At 48.4% G+C, this 1,959-nt stretch overlaps 1 protein-coding gene across 1 annotated transcript; it reads right to left on the bottom strand.

Annotated features, from left to right (window-relative positions):
- Window positions 1–253: 253 nt before the first annotated feature.
- On the bottom strand, window positions 254–709 carry LOC127783587 (uncharacterized). The gene has a single exon (XM_052310774.1). The coding sequence runs from the start codon at window positions 707–709 to the stop codon at window positions 254–256; it is 456 nt and encodes a 151-aa protein (XP_052166734.1).
- Window positions 710–1,959: the final 1,250 nt, after the last annotated feature.

Here is a 1,959-nt window from a genome sequence, read left to right as displayed (position 1 = left end):
ATTCTTTACGTAGACGCAATTTGGGAGGAAAACTAGCTAGTTATTAGGGGTCTGTTCAGATTGTAGCCAAAACAAACTTTACTAAATTTTGGTATTTGGCAAGATGACAATATTGCTAAAATTTTAACAGGATTTCTTCTATATTTAGCAAATTTGGTAACAAACTAAACGTAAACATTTTTTATGGTTGAAAATGGCATCAATCTGAATAGCCTATAGGTTTCAACTTACCTGTCAAACAACAGGACGATGGTTACAGCCTGAGAGACAAGTCCAGGCCGTGGGCTTGCTGGACGCCGTACTCCGGCGAGCTCTCGCCGCGCGCGAAGCCACCGAGCTCGGGAGCAGAGGCGGCGGCGCCCCGCTGCACCTCCTCCACCCTCACCTTCTGAGCTGCTGGAAGGGGATCGGACCCGGCGCCGTAGCCGCCGTCGTGGTTCGCAGCCGCCCCCGCCTGGAGGACGACCGCACGGTGCGCCAGGATCTCGGCGGCGATGGCCTCCCGCCGGAGCTTGGCCTGGCTGCGCTCGAGCTTGTGCGCGTTCTGGTGGCCGCCGAGCGCCTGCGAGCTGTGGAACTTGCGGTCGCAGTACATGCAGAGGAAGAATCCGACGAAGGGCGGCGGCGGCGGCGGCGACGGCGGAGGGGTGTAGCAGAGGGTGAGCTCTAGGTTCATCTCGCCCTCCTCCTCCCTGCTGTTCACCGCCATTATTAGACTATCTAGCTAGCTAAGCTACGGACCTGCGCCTATGCCTGTATGTTTATATATGTTGGCGGCAGTAATTACTCTATTGATGTAAGCGTGATTAAATTCAGCACCTAGCTAACGAGTGTGTTACACTATGCTGCAGGATCAGGTTAATTACTGGAGCAACAAGTGGACGGACGTGCGTACGTCAGGCACGTTTCCAATACGTAGATGATCAAGTGTTAGACCAGCCCCAACCCTCCATAGCATTTAATATATTGTCACATAAGCAAAGATTTGACGTGGCAAAAGTGTTAATGATGAGAGAAATAAAAAGATGAAGAGATGGTTTCTCGTGCAAGAAATCATTTCTATACAAGAACCAAAAATAAAAACAAAGGGGTATAGAAAGATAAAAGGAGAGAGGAGAGAGGTGATTGGATGAGAATTTAATTTGAAGACACTATCATTGAATATATAGTTTTTATACATAGTGTCTATATGACATGACAAGTATGGAAACTATTTAATAGTTTCTGGGTTAGAGATGGCCTTAGTGCACGTGGAGTCGTTGATGGAACGTTGTAGTTTTTGGCCGACATCAGTATGAAACGAAGGAACAATATCGGGATAAGTCCATTTAACCTCCCTCAACTATCGTGTTCGTCTAAAACACATCCCTCAACTATAAAACCAGGAAGCGGTACATCCCTCAACTATTCAAACTGTTTAATTTACAACCCTAGCCTAAACCAAAGCGGTTCTCACCTATATGGCAATAGAAGTCAATAAAACAAATAAATAAAATTGTGGGACCCAAATGTCATCCCCGTCATGTTCGTTCTTCTTTCCCCTTCTCTATGTTCCTTTTCTCCTCTGCACACCTGTCTCGCACTACTTGATGCACCTGTCTCGCACTACAAGTGTGGGCACCAGTGAGCCGGCCCGGTCCTTCTAAGCCCGACATGAAGAGAGATTTGGAGATGCCACATCCACCGACATCCTCTGAATCCTAGCCTCGAGCTCTCTAGAGGATCTAGCCGGCTTGCCGCAGACCTCCACCTCCATTGGACTAGCTAATGATGGCCTCCTAACATGACTTGCGATCTAGTCATGAGCCGCAAGCTCCACCACCATCGTGAGCCTCAAGTTTCGTCACAACCCTCAAGTTCGGATAGACAATGGCTGGCTCGGGGATAAGATTAGGCAGAGAGAGGAGGGAGAGGAGAGCATGATAGTGGGCCCCGCATTTTTTTCCGTTTTTGCTGATG

Source organism: Oryza glaberrima, chromosome 9 (genome assembly GCF_000147395.1).
Source record: "Oryza glaberrima chromosome 9, OglaRS2, whole genome shotgun sequence".
Lineage (NCBI taxonomy): Eukaryota > Viridiplantae > Streptophyta > Magnoliopsida > Poales > Poaceae > Oryza > Oryza glaberrima.
This window is presented reverse-complemented; position numbering and strand designations above follow the sequence as displayed.

Excerpts from the sequence above, each read along its gene's own strand:
- LOC127783587 (XM_052310774.1), bottom strand. The coding sequence starts at position 709 with ATGGCGGTGAACAGCAGGGAGGAGGAGGGCGAGATGAACCTAGAGCTC.